The sequence below is a fragment of the Chiloscyllium plagiosum genome, unplaced genomic scaffold (genome assembly GCF_037043375.1).
Source record: "Chiloscyllium plagiosum isolate Xiang-an unplaced genomic scaffold, Cpla_swu_hap1 HiC_scaffold_19, whole genome shotgun sequence".
Lineage (NCBI taxonomy): Eukaryota > Metazoa > Chordata > Chondrichthyes > Orectolobiformes > Hemiscylliidae > Chiloscyllium > Chiloscyllium plagiosum.
The window spans coordinates 17,706,173-17,729,297 of NW_028270157.1; the positions used below are offsets into that span (position 1 = coordinate 17,706,173).

The following is a 23,125-nucleotide window of genomic DNA, read 5'->3' on the forward strand; positions in this document are numbered from 1 at the left end:
CATGGCGGTGGCAGTATTCTTTTTGTTACTATCACTGTTTTTCCTCTGGTCACCCGGTGACTCATTTAAGTACCCTATGGACGCACAATTTGTGAAGAAATGCACGGAAGAGCACAACGAGTACCGTTCCAAGGTGAAGCCCGGAGCCAGTAATATGTACTTCATGGTAAGCTTTATTACATTGGAAAAACTCCATTTAAATCACACATTTTATAAGAATGTTTGTGGGAAATTCTAAAATGGAGAGGGTTAAAAATCAGAATTGAAAAATGTGGTGCTGGAAAAACACAGCAGGCCAGGTAGCATCCGAGGAGCAGGAGAATCGACGTTTCGGGCATAAGCCCTTCTTCAGGAATCTTCTTCCAGGGTTAAAAATCACACAACAATATTGTTTGTTCAATATATCATTTCAGTTGTATGACACTGTAGTCTTTTGCTATAAATTGCGTCTTATGGTCTACAACCACCAGATGAAGCAGCAACGCTCAGAAAGCTAGTGCTTCCAAGTAAATCTGTTGGATTATAACCTGGTGTTGTGCGATTTTTAACTTTGTCCACCCCACTCCAATACTGGCACCTCCACATCGTCAAATGGAGACGTTTGATGGGGCAAAAGTAAAGGTGGGCACGGGTGAAAAGGCGGGAACGGTCTTCGAAAAGCTGCATTAGGGAGTACATTGCGCCTGCGCAAAAACCGCCGTGCCCTCTCCAAGATGAAACTGTCAGGTCGTGTCAAGGTCACCCTCCCCCAGATGAGGCGCGGACCTTTTAGCGGTTTCAAGGCCACCCTCGGGGACGTGGATGGAAGGTTAAGCGGTTTCAAGTCTACCCTCGACCAAGAAATCGCGTGGGCCCATCGGGCGGTTTCAAGGTCGCTGTCGGTTTGGAGAAGTTCGTATTATTGCACTGGTTTCCTCTTCGCGCTTTTGTAATTTTGAAGGGCGAATAATTTTAAAAAATAAAATAAGTCTTGAAATTTAAGTGGTTTGAGATCTTTTAAAACACGTAGTAAACCCCAGAATCGTGATGAGGAAGTTACTTGCGTTTTGAAGTGGATTCATTGACATGGCACTTATTTTAAATATTTCAGTGCATGGTCTTTGCATAGTCCATATTGAGGTTGGCAGTGGATTCATTCACCGCTGTCCCACATGTTACCAATGTTAATTAGGTGTTCGAATAGCTCAGTCAGTTTGTAAGGAAAAAAAACGTTTCCAGTCAAGCTGTTCAGAGATGGTATTACACACCTCAGAAGTAGGTAAGACTTGAACTCAGGCCTCTTGGATTAAAAGTAGGGATACTGCACCACAAGAGTCCTTTGGGTTGTGACGCAGAACGATGCCAACAGAATGGGTTCAAATTCCACACTGGCCAAGTTTGTTGTGAAGGACTCACCTCAACCTTTCCAATTATCTGAGAAGAGGAACAGCATCACAGCTTGGCATGGCAACTGTTCTGCCCAGGACTGTAAGAAATTACAGAGCCCAGACAAGCATACAAACCAACCTCCCAGCCAGGGAGTATTTACACTTTTCATTGCTGTGGAAGGGCCGCCAACTTCAAAAAAGACCCCTCCCACCCTGTTACACATTCTTACAACTTCTTCCATCAGGCATAAACACAGGTTCAAGAACAACATCTTACCTGCTGTTTTTAGACTGCTGAATGGACCTCTCTAGTTTCAAATCTAACGTTGATTTTATTTTTGTGCACCTCCTGTGCAGTCTGTCTAATCATTCTCTGATCTATTTGTCCTTTGTATGTTATGAATTGCCTGTACTGTACGCAAATCAAAACTTTTCACTACTTAAGTACATGTGACAACAATAAATCAAATCATATGAAGTGCTGGAGGTCTTAAAAAACAAAGGTAGATAAATCTCTGGAACCTGACCAAGTGTATCCTCAGAGAATAGTAAGGGTATGGAATGCTTTGCTTGCATCGGTAGTAGATTCGCCAAGTTTAAGTGCATTTAAGTCGTCATTGGACAGGCAAATGGACGTACGTGGAATAGTGTAGGTGGGATGGGCTTCAGATTAGTATGACAAGGCGGCACAACATCGAGAGCCGAAGGGCCTGTACTGCGCTGTAATCTTCTATGTTCCATGTATCCCAGGAAATTGTGGGAAGTTAGTGAAGAAATCGATGGGGCCCTAGCAGAGATATTCCTATCATTTACAGCCATGGATGAGGTGATGGAGGACTGGAGGGTGGCTAATGTTTCTTTATTTAAAGGAGAAAACTGGGAACTATAGACGTGTGAGTTTGACATCAGTAGTGAGTAAGTTGTTGAATGGCATTCTGAGGATGGATTTCCATATATTTGGAGAGGCAAGGACTGATTAAGGATAGTCAGCATAGCTTTGTGCTTGGCAAATCATGTCTGTCAAACTTGATTGAACTTTAGAGGATGTATCCAAAAAGATTGAGGGCAAAATAGTAGACTTTGTTTACATGGACTTTAGTAAAGCCTTTGACAAGGCTCTGCAGCAAGGTTATGGGATTCCGGGTAAGTTTACCAATTGGTCACAAAGTTGGCTTGACGGTAGGAGACAGAGATTGGTATTGGATGGTTTTATTTTGGACTAGAAGCCTGTGACCAGTAGTGTTCCACAGTGATTGGTGGTGGGTGCACGTTTGTTTGTAGTTTGTGTAAACGATTTGGATAGGAATTTAGGACATGTGGTTAGTAAATTTGTGAATGACTCCAAAATTGCTGCTATAGTTGACAGTGAAAAGGATTGCCTAAGGTTATAAAGGGACTTTGATCAATTGGGCCAATGGGCTGAGGAGTGACACAGAGTTTAATTTGTTCAAAGTTTGTGAGAAGATTTGTCTAGTCCTTTGGGTTGTGGCATGTCCTCATTTCGTTGTCTTTCCCTTAGGCATCTGTTGATGAAATTGCGCGAGTATCTGTTTTTGGCGAATACATTGTATAGGTGTTCTTCTTCCTCTTTTTGCAGTTCTGGTGTACTGCAGTATATTGTGGCCTTTTTGAATAGTGTCTTGATGCAACTTCTTTTGTGTGTGTTGGGGTGGTTGCAACAGACAACGGAACGAGGACATGCCACAACCCAAAGGACTAGCCACACTACCATACATCAAGAGCATTTCCAAACTGACAGCCAAACTACTGCGACCACTAGGACTCATAACAGCACACAAACCAACAGCCACTCTCAGACAACAACTCACCAGAATGAAGGACCCGATATCCAGCATGAGCAAAACCAATGTAGTATGCAAAATCCCATGCAAGGACTGCACAAAACACTACAGAGGACAAACAGGAAGACAGCTAACGATCCGCATCCATGAACACCAACTAGCCACGAAACGACACGACTGGGTATCCTTAGTAGCCACACATGCAGATGACAAGCAACATGAATTTGACTGGGACAACACTACTATTATAGGACAAACCAAACAGAGAACAGCCAGGAAATTCCTAGAGGCATGGCACTCATCCACAGATTCAATCAATAAGCACATCGATCTGGACCCAATACACTGGCCACTGCAATAGATAGCTGGAACTGACAACCGGAAGCGACAGATTCAAACCACTACAAATGCCGGAGGAAAGATCATAGAAGCGCTTCACAGGAAGCTCCCAAGCACTGAGGATGTCACCTAGACAGGTGACAAAATGTCTGCAACACAAATTCCCAGCTCGGCGAACAGAACCACAACAAGAGTTTAATTTGGTTAAATGCAAGGTATTGTACTTTGGTAAAACAAACAAGGGCATGATTAATACAGTTAAAGGTAGTGCCTTGGGTAGTGTTGTTGAACAGGGAAATCTAGCGGTTCGGGTACATAGTTCTTTGATGGCTGCATAACAGATACAGAGGGTGGATGAGAAGGTGTTTAATGCATTTGCCTTCATTGCTCAGACCACTGAATGTAGCAGTTGGGACATCATGTTGAGGTTGTACAGGACATTGGTGAGACCACTTTTGGAGTACTGTGTAGAGTTATGGTTACCCTGTTAAAGAAACAATATTACTAAATTGGAGAAGGTTTAGAAAAATTTACCAGAATGTTACCAGGACTGGAGGATTTGAATTATAAAGAGAGGCTGGGACATTTTTCACTGGAGTGTAGAAGGTTGAGGGGTGACCTTATAGAGGTTTATAAGATCATGAGGGGTATAGAAAGGTGAATGGCCGATGTCTTTTCCCTAGAGTCGATGAGTTCAAAACTAAGCATAAGTACATGAATAAGAAAGGTTAAGAGGAATAAGGGTCGACCACAAGCAGGTGGGACTGGATTTGGGAAACTTGGTCGGCGTGGACAAGTTGGTCCAAAGGGTCTGTTTCTGTATAACTGTTTGACTCTATGTGTAGTGACCCTTGGACTAAACTCACACTTGTTTCTAATGACAGAGCAGTCCTTTGGGATTATGGCAACTTTACCTTTTACTTTAATGGTTGCTCATGTTATAGAATCCCTCCAGTGCAAGGAGGGAGGAGGCCATTTGACTCATTGTGTCTGCACCAACTCTGCAAAGAGCATTCCAACCAGACCCTGCCCTCCACCCCTATCCTATCACCCACATTTATCACAGCTAATCCACCTAGTCCTGCACATCCATGGGTACTGGGGCAATTCAGCATGATTAATACACTTAACCTGCACATATTTCTCTGTGGAAGGAAGCCAGAGCACCAAACCCACACAGAAAACGTGCAAACTCCATGCAGTCACCCAATGATGGAATCAAATCAAGGTCCTTCGTGCTGTGAGGCCGTAGTCTTAACGACTCCATGTATCAGCCAAAATTGTTTAGGTTAACATAACCTTTGAACAAACACAGATTTGCATGTACAGGATGGTGAGGTACTGTAAAGGTCAGTGATGTGGTGCATAAGGCATCATGTATCTATTAAATACAAGTAAAAACAAAAATTGCTGGAGGAACACAGCAGATCTGGCAACATCTGTGGACAAAAAATATAGTTAACGTCGAGTCCTTTGAAAGGTCACTGGACTCGAAACATTAACTCTGCTTTCACTGCCCCAGATGCTGTCAGATAGACCAGTTGAGTTTCTCCAGTAAATCTGTTTTTGTTTCATATTTCCAGCAGCTGCAGTTCTTATTTGTATGTCAATTGATTACTCATTTAAATAATTAGTTTATTGCTTTTAAATTTTTTAAATGAACTTCATACACAGAATGGACAGCACAGTCAATTGCCATCTCAGAGACCTGAGGCATTGAGCTGGGGTTGCAATATATTTTCAACACCTTTCTGAGATGGTTTGACTAGAATGAAGTTTGACCTTTCTGATTCCATGAATGATCATGAAGAAATCTGCTGCAGAATTTGTTTTTTATCTGAGTAGTGTAAATAAATTTGTGCCAACGTTAGAGAGATACATTCTGCACTGCATTCTGCATCAAAAAAATCAAAAGTAGTGAAACGTTGGGCCAATTCAATGAACTGGATGTGATGTGAATGTTGATTTTTTTTTGCTTCATTCAAAGGGCATTTTGGTATTTGCCATCTCTGAGGGCTGTGGATGATTGAGTAGATTCAAGACAGAAGTTGATAGATATTTGTTAATATCTGTGTGTATAGTGCAGGAAAGTGGAGTTAAGGCTAGAATCTGATCAGCTATAATCTTACAAACTGATAGATCAGATATAAAGGGCTGTTTGGATTACTCCTGTTTCTTATGCTGTTACATTATAATCTTCACAAAACATACTTTTTGTGCAGCACAATTTTAAAAAGTCCATCCTGAGACATGAACATTTTTCTTTAACCTTATTTTTTAACCTCTTTTTACCTTATCATACATGTTGATAAATGTGATCCTTCATATAAACTAATACCAGTTGATTTTGAAAATAAACCACTAACTGTGGCGATGAGCATGACCAGTTGACACCAGCTTTGTTTGATTTTATTTATTGTAATGTGAACCTAAGTACAGTGAAAAGCTTTGCTAATAAGCAGTACAGGCAGATCATAGTAAGTAAGGACATATAGATCATTGGGTGAAAAAAAAGCTTAGACGACGTGCACTAGGCAAATTCAATGTTGGCAAGTTCAATGTTAGCAAGATCAGCATTATTTGAAGTTAAATAGTCCATTAAGTAGTCTGGTAAGAAGGTATTCCTGAATCTGCTGGTGCGTGTGTTCAAGCTTCTGGATCTTCTGCCTAACGGAAGAGGTTGTAGAAGAGCATTGACAGGGTGCTATGGGTCTTTGATGTTGGCAGCCTTTCTGCAGCAACAAGCTATGTAAATGGAGTCTCTGGATGGAACGTTGGCTTCCATGATAGTCTGGGCTGTGCACACAACCTTCTGTAGTTCCTTATGGTCATGGGCAGGGCAGTTGCCATACCAGGCCATTATGCACTCAGACAGTATGCTTTCAGTGGTGCATCTGTGGATGTTGGTGAGGGTCCTTATAGACATGCTAAATCTCCTGAGCCACCTGAGGAAGAAGAGGCGTTGTGCCTTCTTGACTGTCACATCTATATGACAAGTCCAGGACAGGTTGTCAGTTATCGTCACTCCTATGAACCTGATTCTCCCTACCCTCAACCTCAACTCCTTTGATGTAGATGGCAGCTCCTTTCCTTCTGAAGTCAATGATGAGGCCTTTAGTTTTGTCAATGTTGGGAGAGAGGTTGTTCTTATTGCACCACGTGAACAAGTCCTCTATCTCCTTTCTGTATTCCATGCTCCAGTGTTGAGGGTTACTGTGGAGGATGTGCAGTTATCAATCTTCAATTATTGCAGTCTGTGTCAGAAAGCTGAGGATCCAGTTGTGGAGAACGTAACTGAGACCAAGGTCTCGGAGTTTTTTGAGATCAGTCTGGAGGGGATAATGGTGTTAAAGGCAGAGCTGTAGACAATGGGCAGGAGTCTGACGTGGGTGTCCTTGTTGTCTAGATGTTCTTGGGAGGAGTGCAAGGCTAGGGAAATGTGGATGTGTTACGTCAGTAGGCAAATTGGATGGATTTGAGGAAGAAGACTAGAATTGATGTAGGTCATGCCTGTTGAAGCACTTCATGATGATAGAGGTCAGATCCACTGCGTGGTAGTGATCAAGGCATGTTTCATGTGCTTTCTTAGGTACAGGGATGATATTGGTCTTCTTGAAGCAGGTGAGGACTTTGGCTTGTAGAAGGGAGAGGTTGAAGACGTTGGTGATTACATCTGCCTGTTGGTCCACACAGGATCTAAGTGTTCATTTGGGTACTCCGTCCGGGCCTGTCGCTTTTCTTGGGTTGGCTCCCAAGAAAGACCAATCTGATGTCTGCAGTGGTGACCGTGGGCACAAGTGTGCCTGGGGCTGTTGGGACAGGTAACACCGCGCTGCTGGAATTCTGCTCGAACCAAGCATAGAAAGCATTGAAGGGAGGGATGTGTCTTTGTTTGCCATCCTGCTCTGCTTCAAGTTGTTTAGGCCTTGCCACAGGTAGCAAGAGTCTGGTTGGCTTGGGCCTTTAATGTGGTCCAGTACTGCCTCTTGGCATCCCTGGTTGCTTTGCGGAGGCCATTATCTGAATCTCCTGTATGAGTCTATGTTCTCCTACTTGAATACTGCACATTTAGATTTCAGTTGTGAGTAGATTTCCTGGTTCATCCAAGGTTTCAGGTTAGGGAACACTCTGATTGACTTCTTTGGTACACAGTGCTAATGAAGTCTGTGATGGTGGTGGTGTACATGTCTAGATTTTCCATATATTTATAGGTATATCTACATACTCTATTTTGACTTTTTGTGTCTTTCAGTGTAAAAATAACAAAATTACTTTTTTTTCACGGTTCCTAATCTTTCACCATTAAGAAAGTGTTTCAATTTGCTGTAGATTTGAAATGGCTAACTTTGACATCCTCTCATTAACTTTAAATGCCATTGGCTCACTCACCCATTTACTCTGTCCTGCTCCTATTTCTTATCTTTCTTTGTAACTTCCTATTTCCATATACACTAAGTATTCCTTTGAATTTATTATCAAAATTTTTGATTCCTTCATTCAAAAAATAAGTAGATAAATATCTGAAGGGGAATATTTTGCAGGGGTATTGGGAAAAAGCAGGAAGCGGGACTGTTTGGATATCCTTTTCACGGCACTGGCACAGGCAAGATGGGCAAAATAACCTCCTTTTAAAGTGTATGTACAGTGAAAGGCTGTGGTTCCAGTCCAAACATTTTGGAGCTCCTATTTACATTATGAAAAGTAGCTACTTGAAAGATTTCGTCCCACATGCTTTAACTTACAATTGAGTGAGATGATTAATTCTAAAAAGAACTAAGAAACGTAGCTAAGCATTTTTTTGGTATAATTAAACTTCTTCTTGTTTTACAAATTGCTGAAATGATATATACAATACACAATGCAAAATACAAAGTATCAGTAAATCCCAATGGCTTAATTATCACTGAGGTTTATTAGCATTGGTTATGTGCACTGGACTGACAAAGTTATTGTAAAATGTAATGTATGAGATGAAGTAGCCTTATGGCATTATATTTTTTTTTCACAAATCTAGAGCTGGGATGCAGGTCTGGCTAAAACTGCAAGAGCATGGAGCAAGACTTGTAGTTCTAAACGTAATCCACACCTGAAGAGAAAAGGAGAAGCCCATCCGACTTTTGAAACTGTAGGAGAAAACATATATGTCGCATCAGGCGACTTTACTATTAAAGATGCCATGAAAGCATGGTATGATGAAGAAAAGTATTATAACTTTGATGACAATAAATGTAACAAGAAAAACATGTGTGAACGTTATACCCAGGTATGCGATACTTTACCTCTAATATCATCCTTGTGCAAGATATTTTCTATTTTGTTGTCAAGAGAATAATCACTTTAAACTGTAGCCTTCTTTCAGTGCAGTACTGCTCCCTGGATGAGGTGTGATTCAACGAGTTGAACAGGACAATAAGAATTTCCTCCTAAGGATGCATAATTATTTTCTTTTGTCCAGTAGAAACTGTTAACTGAGGTAAAAGCACACAGAATTGAGGGCAAATTACTGACCCATAGCTGGGAAATTGGTTGAGTGACAGGTGACATATTGGGGTTAATAGGTATTACTCAAACTGGCAGGATGTGACTAGTAATGTCCCACAGGACCTGTGTAAAGGCCTCAATTATTCACATTCATTATTGATAACTTGGATAATAGCATAGAAAATCACATATACAAATTTGCTGATGACACAAAGTTAGGTGGCATTGCAAACTGTGTAGATGAGAGCATAAAATTACAGATATTGATAGATTAGGTGAATGAGTAAAATTGTGGAGGATAGATTCCAGAGCAAGCAAGTTGGACTGAAAAGGGATAAATCAGGGTATTTTCTAGATAGTATAAAATTAAATGCAGTTGATATCCAAGCAGAATGGAGAATTCCAATGCATAGATCTTCAAAATGCCACAAACAGGAGCAGAAAATAATCAAGGAGACTAATAGCATGTTGGCATGGAGTGAAATTCAGTACAGTGGAAAATTCCAAAAGGGTTCGCAGGAAATGTGTTCCGTGATGGCTACATGCTGGTCCTTGTCCTGTCATGTTTCTGTGTCATCAGGTAGATTGTTCCTTTCATATCTAGAGGACTAGAGCACAAAGATGCAGAAGTTATATAAAACTCTGACTAGACCTCACTTGGAGTACGAAGCAAACTGGGCACCACACCTTAGGAAATATATATTTAGCCTTGGAGGGAGTTCAATATAGTTTTACAAGAATGATACCTGGATTTAAGAGATTAAGTTATGAGGAGATGTTATATAATTTAGGTCTATTTCTTCAAAGGTTAGGGGTTGATCTAATAAAAGTCTTCAAGATAATAACAGGAAGAGACAGGACGGATAAAAATATTTCCATTGTTTGGTGATTCTAGAACAAGGGGGCATAGCCTAAAAATTAGGGCAGACCATTTAGGAGAAATGTTATGAAGCACTTCTACACAGAAAGGGTGGTCAATGTTTGGAACTCTCTTCCACAAATGGAAGTTGTTGCTGGATCAGTTAATTTTAAATCGAAGATAGATAATTTTTTGTTAAGCAAAGGTATTAATGGATATTAAGCATCAATTTATGGACTTTTTAATTTCCTTTTGCACATGCAGACTGCCCAGCACACACTGAACTTACACGAATAACACTCTTGAACAGGCATTTGATTTGAAATTCAGTTTGTGAAATTGATCTGTATGGTACTGTCAATATTTGGAACATTTAAATCCACGATCCAGATTGTCAACATATATTCGGTATTGGCATTCAACACAATTCTGATCGGGGCAAAAGTGAGGACTGGAGATGCTGGAATTCAGAGTCTAGATTAGAGTGGTGCTGGAAAAGCACAGCAGGTCAGGCAGCATTCAAGGAGCAGGAAAATCAACGTTTTGGGCAAAAGCCCTTCATCAGGTACAGAGGCAAGGAGCTTCTGGGGCAGAGAGGTAAGTAGGAGGGGGTGGGGCTGGGGAGAAGGTAGCAAAGAGTACAGTAGGTGGATGGGGGTGGGGATGAAGGTGATAGGTCAGAGAGGAGGGTGGAGGGGATAGGTGGGAGGGAAGATTGGAAGATAGGACAGGTCATGAGCTGAGCTGGATGGTTGGAAGTGGGGTGAGGTGGGGGGGGAGAAGGGAAATGAGGAAACTGGTGAAGTCACGGTTCACACCCCCAACAACCCACCCTCCCCACCTGGCACCTTCCCCTGCCACTACAGGAATTGCAAAACCTGTGCCCACACCTCCCCCCTCACCTCCATCCAAGGCCCCAAAGGAGCCTTCCACATCCATCAAAGTTTCACTTGCACATCCACCAATGTCATTTATTGTATCCGTTGCTCCCAATGTGGTCTCCTCTACATTGGGGAGACTGGACGCCTTCTCGCAGAGTGCTTTAATGATCATCTCCGGGACACCCACACCAATCAACCCCACCGCCCTGTGGCCCAACATTTCAACTGCCCCTCCCACTCTGCCAAGGACATGCAGGTCCTGGGCCTCCCCTACCCCTACTTCCTCACCACCCAACTCCTGGAGGAAGATCGCCTCATCTTCCGCCTACTTAAACCCGAGGGCATCAAGGTGGACTTCACCAGTTTCATTTCCACTCCCCTCACCTTATCCCATTTCTAGCTCAGCACCATCCTCAAGACCTGTCCTACCTGCTAATCCTCCTTCCCACCTATCCGCTCCACTCTCTTCTCTGACCTATCACCTTTATCCCTAACCCCATCCTCTTTGCTATCTTCTCAAACCCACCCCCCTCCCATTTATCTCTCTACGCCGGAGGCTCCCCGCCTCCATTCCTGATGAAGGGCTTTTGCCCGAAGCGTTGATTTTCCTGCTCCTTGACCTGCTGTGCTTTTCCAGCACCACTCTAATCTATAATTCTGATCAGACCTGATGGATCTGAATTTCATTGATTCAAAACCACTTTACATTAATTGATACCTGATGAAAGAAAAAGAGCCTTGTTGCTGTATGTGAAATGAATCCAACTGCCATTTTGGGGTTTTGGATAAGGTATAATCTCCATTTCACAAAATTGAATCATTATTGTTGTTAATGTCCCACATTCGTCACAAAAGTTAAAGGTTTTAAAGAGTAGAGTTGTGGAGTCATAGAGATGTACAGCATGGAAACAGACCCTTCGGTCCAACCCATCCATGCCGACCAGATATTCCAACCCAATCTAGTCCCACCTGCCAGCACCCAGCCCATATCCCTCCAAACCCTTCCTATTCATATACACATCCAAATGTCTCTTAAATGTTGCAATTGTACCAGCCTCCACCACAGCCTCTGGCAGCTCATTCCATACACATACGACCCTCTGCGTGAAAAAGTTGCCCTTTAGGTCTCTTTTATATCTTTCCCCTCTCACCCTAAACCAATGCCCTCTAGTTCTGGACTCACTGACCCCTATTTATCCTATCCATGCCCCTCATAATTTTGTAAAACTCTATAAGGTCACCCCTCAGCCTCCCACGCTCCAGGGAAAACAGCCCCAGCCTGCTCAGCCTCTCCCTGTAGCTCAGATCCTCCAACCCTGGCAACATCCTTGTAAATATTTTCTGAACCCTTTCAAGTTTCACAACATCTTTCCGATAGGAAGACCAGAATTGCATGCAATATTCCAACAGTGGCCTGACCAATGTCCTGTACAGCTGCAACATGACCTCCCAACTCCTGTACTCAATATTCTGACCAATAAAGGAAAGCATACCAAACGCCTTCTTCACTATCCTATCTACCTGCGACTCCACTTTCAAGGAACTATGAACCTGCACTCCAAGGTCTCTTTGTTCAGTAACACTCCCTAGGACCTTACCATTAAGTGTGTAAGTCCTGCTATGATTTGCTTTCCCAAAATGCAGCACCTCGCATTTATCTGAATTAAACTCCATCTGCCACTTCTCAGCCCATTGGCCCATCTGGTCCAGATCCTATTGTAATCTGAGGTAACCCTCTTCGCTATCCACTACACTTCCAATTTTGGGGTCATCTGCAAACTTACTAACTGTACCTCTTATGCTCGCATCTAAACTATTTATGTAAATGACAAAAAGTAGAGGGCCCAGCACCGATCCTTGTGGCATTCCACTGGTCACAGGCCTCCAGTCTGAAAACCAACCCTCCACCACCACCCTCTGTCTTCTACCTTTGAGCCAGTTCTGTATCCAAATGGCTAATTCTCCCTGTATTCCATGAGAACCTAGAACTCTCCAATTTGCCTGTCTTTTAGACACAAGTTGACAGCTCAGGTTGGGTTACTGTACTTATTAGTAATAAATATTAACTCTTGAACAGATTCTAGCTATTGGTAAATGATTAGAAACCATCAGCATATAACCACTGTAACCTCCATATGAACTCCACCTTCACACTCACTCACACACATATACAGAAAGCATGGAAGTTATGGGTGGAGAGAAAAACTGAATGGGAGTTCAGTGGCTTCTTTTTGTAAGGTTGCTGAGGTAATTATTTTGCTGATCAGAATGCTGCTTCTCTGTCTTCCTTCTCTGGATGATTTCACTTGTTTGCAGGAAATTACAGGGTGACTGGTTTACATTTATAAAAAGTCTCTGACTTATTTAAAAATTACAGTTTCTAATAATTGTTGAATGTAAAATAGATGGATTTTCTTCTGGCTTAAAGTATTTTATCTTACTACAGAGAGCAGAGACTGCTCCTAGTCTTTTGGAGATCTGATGTCTTCTCCCCCTCTTGTTAACAGCCCCAGCTTTTAAGCCACCTAAGAACCAATCACCTGGTTTTGACAGGCAGAGGCTTTTTGTCATAAATAACTGGTCACTAGTCCACAGACCAATTAACTCAGTCTCCATTTTCACACATCTGTGACTTCAGATCATCAGCACCTTCTGCCAGTGCTTGAACCAGCAACTGTGTAAGGAGTGCTTAAGATGAGTGTTGGGTTATTTGCTTTCAAAAACCTTTGTTTATCATTTCAATCCACCATCAGAAATACACAAAAATAAATAGACACCATTTTTACACTGTTTTTAAAAATATGGATAGAGACCAATTGATTTTAACCCAATGCATTGTTAAGGGCAGCAGAGTGAGAAGCAGGCACAGATTAGATGTTCAGAGTACTTCTAACAATATCATCATCTCACACACCACCAATCAATTTCCAATATGACATGGGAGGAAAATGACAAATTATGAGCCAATGAAAGGGGAATGTTTGAACTGTCCATGGGTGCAAGGGAGGGGTGCAAGGGAGGATCTATTTGTGAGCAGTGATGGGTAGTTGATTGACATGGATCTTGTGGTTCATGAGAAGTAGTAGGTCAGGTCAGCAAGGCCCCGGACTTTTCACTTGAGGTTTGAAAGATCATTATGCTTCCTGGCTTTGCTAAGGTTTCTGCTGCATTCATTTGGTGAGCTCAGCAGATCTAAATACAATTGAAATTCTAATTATGTTGTAGAGTCTTATCTTTATATGTGAAGCTCCCATATGAATGGTGGGCATCTCATTTGTAGTCAAGATCGGAAAAAGCAAAAATGGAGCTACTCAATTTTAACACCTTGTTCACACTGTTGCCAAATTCTGTTTTAATCACTTCCTCAAAATAACCTTTTAATAGATTAATCTTGCCCATTTCTTTTTCCTTGTATTTCTCAATCCCTTTACTTTCTGGAAAGACATTTGCAACCTTTCCTGGTAACTTGTTCCACCACACCAACATCCTTTTTAAGAAAATATACTGGCCAATCACACTCTATTTACAGCAAATTCTCTCATTTTAATTAGCATAGCCTTCACATTTTCAAAAACTTTCCTTGATCATCCTTGTCTCTTTTGTTTATAAATTTGACAACTTGTTCACAGAGTTGTCTCTTTTTCAAAGGGGAACAGGCATAGTTACCATAACTGAAAATTATCTTCACTGTATAAATTAGTCATAGAGATGTACAGCATGGAAACAGACTCTTCGGTCCAACCCGTCCATGCCAACCAGATATCCCAATCCAATCTAGTCCCACCTCCCAGCACCCGCCCCATATCCCTCCAAACCCTTTCTATTCATATCCCCATCCAAATGCCTCTTAAATGTTGCAATTGTACCAGCCTCCACCACTTCCTCTGGCAGCTCATTACATATATAATGGGTTGAATCTTCTGCTCTTTCCCCACGGAGGACAACATGTTAGAAGTGAGGGTAGAATGGCTTTCAGTAACTGTCCATCCATCCATGCCACCAGTCATCCCCAGATCAGGGCCGAACAAGGTTCCAATCTCTCTAACACAACAGAAAGGTCACTGTATCTATCATGAATTAAGTTAATAGAAGCGCTGGAATGAAGAGAGTTTTATACGGTTATTAATTTACCACTTCAGCATCTCATTGGGGAGCAAAGACCTTCTTATACAGAACTTAATTCCTGTGGTCAAAATACAGCAGCAAGAATTTCCCCAACGCCAGTCTGACTGATTATTATCTTTTTGTCTCATCACTTTTGTTGCCACCTTTTAGGAGGGGGATATTCTACCCAATACATTTTCTATAATTAAGTGAATGAAACAACTATTTGTTCAAGTTGTTCAGTGACTATTTTTGTTCAAAATTCATGACTGTTATTCCTGGGCAACCAAGACTTTGACACACTAAGCAGTATACTGATGGTCTCATGCATTTGTTGTCTTACAGATCTTAAATACATTTAATTGTTCCTTCAAAATTTAAATTAGTAAAGAATAATTACAAAACCAAAAGTTTTCCAAACTGTTCACAGGTTTACAGAATGCATTTGATGTTACTCAGTCTGTAATGACACCAAGCAGTACACCCTAGCTCATGCTATGCACTAACAGATTAAAGGAAGTAGTCACAAATGCAGTTTTTTCTAAAGTGTGACAGTGAGTTCCCTTTCTTAACATCCTTAGCCCAGAAGAAAAATGTTTCTTTATTCCATCATCAAAATGACTGAAGACAGATAGGGACATCAGTTGTTCCGTTTTTATTTTTAAAAAATTAAATTGCCAGATATAAAATTTCTAAAAAGGAAAAAATATTCTTTCTAATCCACTGAACTAATTCGCTTTGTGTTTAACAGATTTAATCTTTGCTACAAAAATATTGAGTAATTTTTACATTTTTTCCAGCTTGTCTGGGGAGAAACTTATAAAGTTGGCTGTGCAGCTAATTACTGTCCCAAAGGGATTAAAGGTTCTAAAATTGAAAAAGATGGATCAGTATTTGTGTGTAACTACTCACCCAGGTAAGTCTTTTTTAAGTTTATCATACTACCTTCATTTACATAATTAACTGACATAGTCTTTTTTTGTAAATAAATGGCAGAAAACTGCTATTGGTTTAACAATTGGTCTCATGCACCATTAGAACAATCGATTTGTTAGAAAAACTGTGGGATTTTTTGATGAAACGTTGTAAAACTCAGGTAGCAATTGAACATGTTAAGAGTAGAAAATTGCAGAATTTATAGTGATATCACACCATAGCATCATTTGCCTTAGTCAAGTTAGATATGCTACAATCGGAATTATTTACTATTGTTTCAAAATTTGAATAAACAATATCAAGGCATTTGCTTGGAACTGCTATACTGCTGAAAACAATTAAATGTCCAAAATGTACATGAACATTGATCATAAAAATGATATTTCTGCATTTGCTAGAAAATGAAATTAATCTGTGAAAGGCAGAAATATTTGCGATTTAGGTGTTTGTTCTGTATGCTCAGCTTAATCCTATTTGTTAATTTAAGTGCATGATGTCCTGGGTACCATAGACCTAGGAAACAGGTTAAACGTTAGATATTATGATGTGTCTACCTTGCACAAAGGTTTTCCTACAGGACTGAGAACAATATTTTGCCAATGACAGGTAATCTAGGGGTAGGGAAATGTGAGAGCAGGAATTCATAATGCACTCTGGTTATTGCAGTGCCACCAGATCAGTGCAGCCTAGAAAGTGTCATGTCTAATATATGACTCTCTCAATTACAGAAGGTGCTCAGTAGTTAAAATCCTTTTTTTCAAAAAATACACTTTAATCACAATATTTCTAGGAATGCATTACACAGTAGTCTAAATTTAACATGGCAATGTGTAGTAGTTCAATTTTGTTCAGTACTGTATCTCACTACACTCACATTTACATTCCATATCAATCCTTCTCTGATGCTTGCAGCCTCAAGAGTTTTGCGCAATAAACACATTCAGTGTGTTTATTGGGGATGTCCATAGACTATGACCTTCCCTATTTGTTTTACAATAATGTGTGCTCAGTATGCAGTCAAGAACGTGCCAGTTTTCAACACTTGATTACAGACAGCTCTTTGCAGTGGAAGACCGAGAAGTTTTTTGCAGAGACGAGAAGTGTGTTCCACCAAGTTGATTGACTCCAACAGCAGTTTGCCTGAGTCTGAATCCTTATGAACAGCCAGTAGAACAGAGACTACTACTCAGATGAACCTCAATAAAAACCACTACATCTCTTTCCAGACCATCTTTGCAAAGGCAGCTTCCAAATGGACAGACACAACTGTCTTTTTCACACCTGCAGCTGCTCTGAGGACAATGTGCAATAGCTGAAGGATCTGATAGTGGAAAGGCCCTTCTCACCATACAAGTTATGTCTTTATAGAGTCATAAAGTGATACAGCACAGAAACAGACCCCTTTGCATTGGCATTCCCGAAGGAGAAGGACATGGTGGATGGTGAGAGGAAGGAAATTTTGGGGCATGTCAATATAAAAAAGGTGTGTGTTTTGAAAAGCATTTGGGTAGTCAAGTCCTCAGGACCTGATTGAATCCATCCAAGAATGTTGAGAGAGGCATGTGAGGGAATTCCTGGGGCGTTGTGTGAAATTTTTGTATCCACTTTAGTCATTCTATATGACCTATCTGTTTGGACAACCCTCTTTCCATCAGTTTTACTATTGTGGAAAGGAAGCCATTTAAGACCTGCACCAGAAATACAAAGCTACATGCTAAGACAATGTACATCGATTTTACAGAGCTGTTTGTGTAAGCATCACAAGAAATTGTTTTATATTGTCAGACAACAAGCTCAAGTATTAGGAATCGTTACTGGTAAGGTCTGGCATGAACCATGTCCTGAATAGTAATATTCAAGTATCTGCAATAATTTGCAAGTCCATGTCTGTGCTCTTCTATTCAGGGTTCCAGGCAGGCCATAGTAATGAAATGGACTTTGTGATAGTGTCAGATCTGTGTCCCTTTGTATCTGTGAATGTGATTTAAACTATCCCTCCTCAGTTGCTCACTCTATATGTAGCCTTTGTTTATCCAACCTCTTCTAATTTCTCTCCTCTTTTTTCCAGCTATATGAAACTGTTCTAGTTTGGTTCTGTTCATATATATGCCTGAAGAAGAATCATTTTACAATGGTTTCTCCTTCTATTGCCCACACTCTGAAATCGCACTCTTTATATTTCTCAGCAACATGCTACCTCTCAGATATTCCACCCAAAAATATATCCTTTAGTTCAGTATTGTCATTACAGCATAGAAAGATGTCAAGAGTGTGGTGCTGGAAGTGCACAGCAGGTCAGGCAGCATCCAAGGAGCAGGAGAATCAACGTCGATCTCCAGCTCCTTGGATGCTGCCTGACCTGTGCACTTCCAGCACCACACTCTTGACTCTGTTCTCCAGCATCTGCAGTCCTCACTTTCTTCCAGCATAGAAGGATGCCATTCAGCTGATGCTGATTCTTCAGAGAACAATCCAATCATTCCCATGCCCTTGTTCTATCCCTGAAACTTTCTCTTTACAAATTACCGCAGGTCTGTATTCCCTGATCACCAATCCTCCTGCCAGTTAAAGCAGTTTCCATATATTCATCCAATTTGCCTTTGCACAAAAAAGCAAAGACTTGAACTTTGCCCTTCAAGGTGGTAAAGGTTGTTAACACTCTTGAAATCTGCAACTTCTACCATCTAGAAGGACAAGAGTAGCAGATGTATGGCAGCACCATCGTTAGTATTTGTTTGCTATAATAATGTATCAGAGTGTGGAAATTTTCTGAGCTTAGTTTTGTAGGCTTACACCTGTTTCTAATTTCTCCCTTCCTACTTTACCACAAAGTAAATGAGCATTAAGTATTCAGCATAATTGTAAACTCCTTATAAATACTATTGATTTTGAAAGATTAGTGTAATATTTTTATTATGGTTTTCACTCTAATTAAACGCCGTTCTCTGTTTTCATTATCAGTATTGTTTTTAACATTACCACTCAAACTCAAAAGTATCCCCAAGTCCTATTGATTACTCTAAGTTCAAACAATTGGAATTTTAATTTTCTGTAATCGAAGTGTGCAAATTAATTGAAGTAGAGGCAGCAGTGTGCATAAAGTGATTACAGGAAATTGGAGGCCATAATCACATGATCTTATTAAACCTCAATAAGATTATGGCTGATCTATCTCAACTATGATTTTTCACCCTATGCCTATATCATACAGTCATAGAGTCATAGAGATGTACAGCATGGAAACAGACCCTTCGATCCAACCCATCCATGCCGACCAGATATCCCAACCCAACTAGTCCCACCTGCCAGCACCTGGCCCATATCCCTCCAAAGTTGAAACTTTATTGCTGGAACAGCACAGCAGGTCAGGCAGCATCCAGGGAACAGGAGATTCGACGTTTCGGGCACAGGCCCTTCTTCAGCATTCCTGAAGAAGGGCCTGTGCCCGAAACGTCGAATCTCCTGTTCCCTGGATGCTGCCTGACCTGCTGTGCTGTTCCAGCAATAAAGTTTCAACTTTGATCTCCAGCATCTGCAGACCTCACTTTCTCCTCCATATCCCTCCAAACCCTTCCTCTTCATATACACATCCAAATGCCTCTTAAATGTTGCAATTGTACCAGCCTCCACCACATCCTCTGGCAGCTCATTCCATATACGTACCACCCTCTGCGTGAAAACGTTGCCCCTTAGGTCTCTTTTATATCTTTCCCCTCTCACCCTAAACCTATGCCCTCTAGTTCTGGACTCCCCGACCCCAGTGAAAAGACTTTGTCTATTTATCCTATCCATGCCCCTCATAATTTTGTAAACCTGTAGAAGGTCAACCATCAGCCTCCGACACTCCAGGGAAAAGAGCCCCAGCCTGTTCAGCCTCTCCCTGTAGCTCAGATCCTCCATACCTGGCAACATCCTTGTAAATCTTTTCTGAACCCTTTCAAGTTTCACAACATCTTTCCGATAGGAAGGAGACCTAAACTGCACGCAATATTCCAACAGTGGCCTGACTAATGTCCTGTACAGCTGCAACATGAACTCCCAACTCTTATACTCAATACTCTGACCAATAAAGGAAAGCATACCAAACGCCTTCTTCACTATCCTATCTACCTGCGACTCCACTTTCAAGGAGCTATGAACCTGCACTCCAAGGTCTGTTTGTTCAGCAACACTCCCTAGGACCTTACCATTAAGCGTATAAGTCCTGCTAAGATTTGCTTTCCCAAAATGCAGGACCTCATATATATCTGAATTAAACTGCCTTCAAGTTGCGAAGTTTCTTCGGTAGTGTCTGGGGCAGGCTTTTTTGTGCTACTGACCTTCTGCTCATAATTTTCATGTTTGTATATCACAAACATTTTTCATGCACTATACAATGACTAGGCAAGTGAAGTTTAGCTTCTTTTAAGCATTTATGATGTTTCAAGTTCATGTTAACTTCTTTTGGGAGTGACAAGCAAGATACCTCCAATATACTGTCTTGTGTAGCTTGTTTTAATATTACTTGTTTAAAGTAAAATTCAGAACCACAAACACAATTATTTTTGCAGTGGAAATCGTGAAGGACAGCCACCGTACGCTAAAGGAGCACCTTGTACAGCTTGTGGTTCGGATTTTTGTAGGGAAAACTTATGCAGTAAGTCAATTAATAAATTGTTTTAACTTTTGTTATCAATTTATCAGCTCATTTTTGACTTATACTTTTTTCTCTTATCAGGTGAACCGGATCGTGAAGCAATTTCCCGTATGTTTTCAATATTAATACTAATATTCTACTTATGTAATATTAGCAACATTATTGCATATCAGTTACATATTTTTCCTTTGCTTTCTGACAGAATACCCTGAATGGAATCCAGACTTTGGGTCAGCCTCCATTTTATTGTCAAACTGCCTTCTGACATTTATGTCTATTACTTTAACACATATTCTATGCTGATAACTCCGCAGATATATCCTATGTATTTCTGGCACTTTTTTGTTTTCTTCTGTTTCAGTCAGGCAGGTGGGAGGTACCAAGAAACTGAATTCTCTCCCATCAGTGCTGCTTCATGATTGTCATGCCTTTACTGACTGGTCAGATACCTTGTATCATCTTCCATTGTTATTGAAATCCACTATTGTAAAGTCTTAATATTTACTTAGTAAGCCAAATATATTTAAATGCGGTTCCAAATCTATAGGATTCAAATTTGTGACATCCATGTGTTTATCAGCTTCCACAAAAAAGTTATCTTAATTCTAAAACAAAGACAGAAATTGCCGGAGAGTAGTTTTTTGTTTTATTTTAAATCTTGATTGTTGAAATTTTAACTTTCTAACATAAGCAATAGTCTCATTTGTATTATTTCTGTTGCAACGAGGCCTATTATTTTGAATAATATGCCAGTTGGAAATAAAATGCTGTCTTTTAGTACAGGTAGTGGCTTTTAACAGAGTAAAAAGGTGGTTATAAAGGTAATTTTTAAAAATCAGCATATTGATTACATTTGTGCTGATATCAAATGCTCTGTTAAAATAGCACATAGGCTTTTTGTATAAAAGTCAAATGAATGGAAACAATGTTGTATTACAAGTCATCAATATGCAGCAGGCAATGCACATGTAAGTATAGAATGTTTCTTGTTTTCATTCAACTCTATGCTAAGGAGAAGAACTAAATCAATTGGTTATTGCTACTACTAAAATGGAAATGACTGCTGTACCTGTCGTCTCACATTTTTCTCTCTCAGCCATATTTCTGTTTTCCTAAACTAGCCCCATTGCCAAAATCGAAGTATAATAGATGTCTCTTAAGATCATTCTGGATACAGTTCTGGAGTAGTTCAGCTGCAAGAAATATTCTTGTGTAATTTATCTGTTTAAGGTTAAAAAAATTGTCTGTGTTGGTTTAAAATCAACTTAGCACTATGCTGGCACACTGCATGAATTTTACTATATATTGAAATAGAATATCAACTGGCCAGTATTTACATTTGTGACCAATTTTTAAATAGTTTTCCACAGTTAAGCAGTTCAGTAAACATTTGACTTTTAAGTGTATTAGAGGTATAGCTCCCTGAATGCAATTATATACTTGCATTCCTAGCCCATTGCAAACAATTTGCAGGCTTCATTTATTTTGTTTTTACAGATTACTATTTCTAAAAGAAATGGATAAATGCATTTGAAAACATACTTCCTGTTTCCACTATGCATATTAGCAAGTACAGAGATATAGTATAGGAAGGGTAGGTGGATACAGTCCAACAAACCCTGGATTGCTTTAGGTTGGTCCAGTGCAAGGGAATCCATTCATCTTGTGTTAGGGTGAGCAACCAACTACATTTAAAGAAATCCTGTAAATAAAAATATTCATTGCCCCATCCATCTATAAAAAATGATGGAAACACAGCAAAAAAGTTATTTCAAGTGAGGGATCTTCATATGACACTCGTTTGCTATTTGTTGACAGGCAGATTCTGCCCCAAGTATTGCACATTAAGGTAACTAATATTATTGTGCATCACAGTTTTCAATGTTGCCAAGCAACTGCAGCCAATGATCATCATGGTGGTATATGACAGCCTGCAAGAGATATAGCTAGTTTCTTCTGTGCTCCGATAATATTACCTAGGTGCAATAATCAATGCATAAGGCATGCAACCATCTTGAAATGGAGCTTTGGGTATCTTACTGGTCATTTGGCTCCAGCTACCTCACTGTATTAGAGATCCTTGTGTGAGTAACCATCTTTCATTCTGCAAATGTGATCAAGGCATTGAAGACCCCTCAAATCACTAACAGATTTGGAACTCTGCTTTTGAGAAGACTACTCAAAAGGATTAACTCAATGTTATTCCAAGTGCATTTCGTGATGACAAAACAAAGGACTTTTGGATGATTCCCTGAATGTGTTTATATAATAATTTAAGTGTGCACATTCTTTGCCTTGTACAGGCACACAATCCTTTATTTGAAATTCCAAAATCCAAAAAGCTCCAAATTTTTTTTTGTGGAGTGTCATTTTGGCATGCCAACAGGTGACCTAACTCCACACCCACTCGAACTACGTCACTCAGATGTGACATGGCGTCATGGCCCAGCACTGGCAGGCATCAATTGTGTTTCAGTTCTCGTACTATTCACATGTGTGCTGCTGTTGGATAATTTTTTTTATTTCACTGTGAAAATATAATTTATTCCGAAATCCAAAAAATTCAGAATTCAAAAAAACAACTGGCCCCAAGGATTTCAGATAAAGGATTGTGAATCTGTAATGTTCATGGAAAAATCACATTTTTACAATGGACAATAGGAATGATATTCTATAACGGTTTCTATCTATGTTCTGTGTTCTTCAACCTGGTGATGGTT

At 40.3% G+C, this 23,125-nt stretch overlaps 1 protein-coding gene across 1 annotated transcript; it reads left to right on the forward strand.

Annotated features, from left to right (window-relative positions):
* Positions 1 to 76: 76 nt before the first annotated feature.
* Positions 77 to 22,351, forward strand: LOC122559444 (glioma pathogenesis-related protein 1-like). Its single transcript, XM_087997552.1, has 6 exons — positions 77 to 166; positions 8,523 to 8,771; positions 15,634 to 15,749; positions 20,320 to 20,405; positions 20,487 to 20,513; positions 22,281 to 22,351. The coding sequence occupies exons 1-6, from the start codon at positions 77 to 79 to the stop codon at positions 22,349 to 22,351; spliced, it is 639 nt and encodes a 212-aa protein (XP_087853678.1).
* Positions 22,352 to 23,125: the final 774 nt, after the last annotated feature.